General features: G+C 44.8%; 1 protein-coding gene across 1 annotated transcript in view; it reads left to right on the top strand.

Annotated features, from left to right (window-relative positions):
* LOC117948310 (interleukin-1 receptor-associated kinase 1-like) overlaps nt 1–2,681 on the top strand; it is an 8,504-nt gene that overhangs the window by 2,407 nt on the left and 3,416 nt on the right. The window contains exon 3 of the mRNA XM_034877897.1: nt 2,423–2,562. Coding sequence (XP_034733788.1) covers nt 2,423–2,562 — 140 coding nt within the window. The remainder of the gene's footprint in view (nt 1–2,422; nt 2,563–2,681) is intronic.

The following is a 2,681-nucleotide window of genomic DNA, read 5'->3' as shown; positions in this document are numbered from 1 at the left end:
TAAGGTTAGGCATTTAGGTTTGATGGTTAAGGTTAGGGTTAGGGTGAGGGTTAAGGTTAGGGTTAGGGGCTAGGGAATTAGGGCTGCACGATTATGGCCAAAATGATAATCACAATTAATTTGATAAAAATTTTGATTGCGATTATTCTCACGATTATTTGTTGATTTTAATCAGTCCACAAATGTTATAATCACATAGGCTATTTATAACTGGAGAGGGAGTGTGATGGACGCTACTCCCAGAGAGACGGCTGACTCATTATGAACGGGTCCAGCACGGCTCGAATGGCGGTGACACGTCGTGTGTATGATACGTCTGCATCGTCACTGCGCTGCATTTTTATTAACTATGATCTTCTCGCCATGGGTCACATCTCTGGTCCAGGTCCTGGTCCTGGTGCAGGTCCTGGTCCTGGTCCTGGTCCAGCAGCTCCGTCTCACGCTGTTACTCTACCAACTGACGTTAGTTGCATTCAATAACTTCTTCTGTGTTCTTCGTCGTAGCGGCCGCGATAGCAGAGTTACCCGCGGAAACACTGGTACAAATACAGGTTTGCCCCTCATACTCAACAAAATACAGCTGTGTTAATAACAATTGGAACTGTAGACAAATGTCAGAAGTGTGAACCGGCGGGCGCGGAGAGTAAGACGAGAGAGAGTAGAGAAGAGATCCAACACAGGCACGGCTTTACAGACAAAATGGGTCACTTAACGCAAAATTAAACCATATCCATATAAACAGCATCGCAGCGGATGCGAGGACGTTAGCACCGGTGCGTCCTAGAGGAGCTAACAGCTAACAGCCGCTATTAGCACAGACTAGCACTGCTCACTGCTCTTGTCTGAAAAACAACAGACGGGACAAAATGTTGCGTTTACTGGTAAACTGGTAAACCTCAAACCGACGTATTACCGACTGCTGTCTGTTGAGTTTTCCTCCCGCTACTCTGTCCTCTGGGACTGTCTACATCTTGAAACTAAAATGCAGGGGTGCAGTGAACTCCTCTGACTGGCTCATGATCAGACGGTTTGACGGTAGATGGGCTTTGCAAAAAACCCGGAGCGTTCTATGAAATGACGATTTAAAAAAAATAAAAATCGCTCGATCGCGCAAATTTGATCGTGGGAAGTCAAAATCGTGATCGCGATTACAATTTGATTAATTGTGCAGCCCTATAGGGAATGCATTATGTCAATGACTGGTGTGTGTGTGTGTGTGTGTGTGTGTGTGTGTGTGTGTGTGTGTGTGTGTGTGTGTGTGTGTGTGTGTGTGTGTGTGTGTGTGTGTGTGTGTGTGTGTGTGTTTCAACCTCCGCTGTGTGAGAGTGATGTTTTCAGATCTCGTTCTCGGCTTTTAATCCCTCAGGTCGGTCCTATTGAACGTGCTTTTACCTGAAACGATTGTACATTAAAGGGTTAACGGGACGACGGCGGCGGCGTTGGAAAGAGCTTCAGGTTTCACCCGGTGGCGTTACCTTCGGACGGATTGGCACGACCTTCACCGTCTTCTCGTTGTAGGCTCTAAGGGCCTTTTGAACGGGAGCAAAATCACTTTTAACCCTCGTTTTATATTCAGTTCTAATTGACCCGTTTTCAAATTTTTACAAGAAGAAAATGGTCCAAGTTCCATGTTTTCTACCTGAAATCAGCGTCCTTTCCTTATTTCCTGAGATAAACATGTCTTCCTGACTCAGAACATTATTCTGGATATGACACTTATGTTGTTTCCATAGTGATTTTTAACATGAATTATAACTTTATGACATAAAACAAACCCCACTTCCATGTTTAATAGTGTGCTAGTAGAGACTGATGCATTCCCTAAACATAGATGTTATCTCAGCTGTTGGAAATGGAGATAAAGATGATATTTGTTAATAGATTATGAAGAGAATTTTTATTTTAGAATTGTTTTTAAAACCCCAAATAAGTCCCGAGGGACACGAGAGGGTCCCGGAGGTGGAGACAACACCAGGGTTAATAAATCACTGAGAAGGCTCGAAAACACGTGAGACTTCGCTCCAAGTCTCACCAGAGGCTCTGCACGTGAACTCGGCTCTGAGAACAGCGTTGGTGTTCAGAGTTTAATAAAAAGAGCTTTTAACAACTCACTCATTTATTATAACAATTAGAAATTATTATAATGTCATTCTTTGTAATGCAGCATTTTTATATTCATTTAAAAGTTTAATTTGTTCATTGGCGATCGTTTTCCTTTCCCGTTAGTTTGTTGTCTTTCAGCAGAATTACTGAAATCTGCAGAACTGAGAACTCTCTGATGATGTTTATTCATCGCAGATAATCTCGTCATCGCGACATCTAACAAAGTTTTCCTCGTATCGCAACTTTTCCTCGTGCCGCGCACGGTCCTGATCGCAGGCCGGTCTCTGTGTTAGTTTCCCATGATGCATCCTGCCTGAAGCCTGCAGCAGCTGCTCTGATGTTGTGTCTCTAGGGGGCGCCGCAGAGCCGGCCGGCTGCATGGAGGTGCTGGATCTGGCCCACAGGTGTCTGGACCGGAACCGGAAGAAGAGACCAGCCATGACCCAGGTGTGTGTGTCTGTCTGTGTGTGTGTGTCTGTGTGTGTGTGTGTGTGTGTGTGTTTGTCTGTGTGTGTCTGTGTATGTGTCTGCCTGTGTGTGTTTGTGTCTGTGTGTGTGTGTGTGTGTGTGTGTGTGTG

The sequence above is a fragment of the Etheostoma cragini genome, chromosome 7 (assembly GCF_013103735.1).
Source record: "Etheostoma cragini isolate CJK2018 chromosome 7, CSU_Ecrag_1.0, whole genome shotgun sequence".
NCBI lineage: Eukaryota > Metazoa > Chordata > Actinopteri > Perciformes > Percidae > Etheostoma > Etheostoma cragini.
This window is presented reverse-complemented; position numbering and strand designations above follow the sequence as displayed.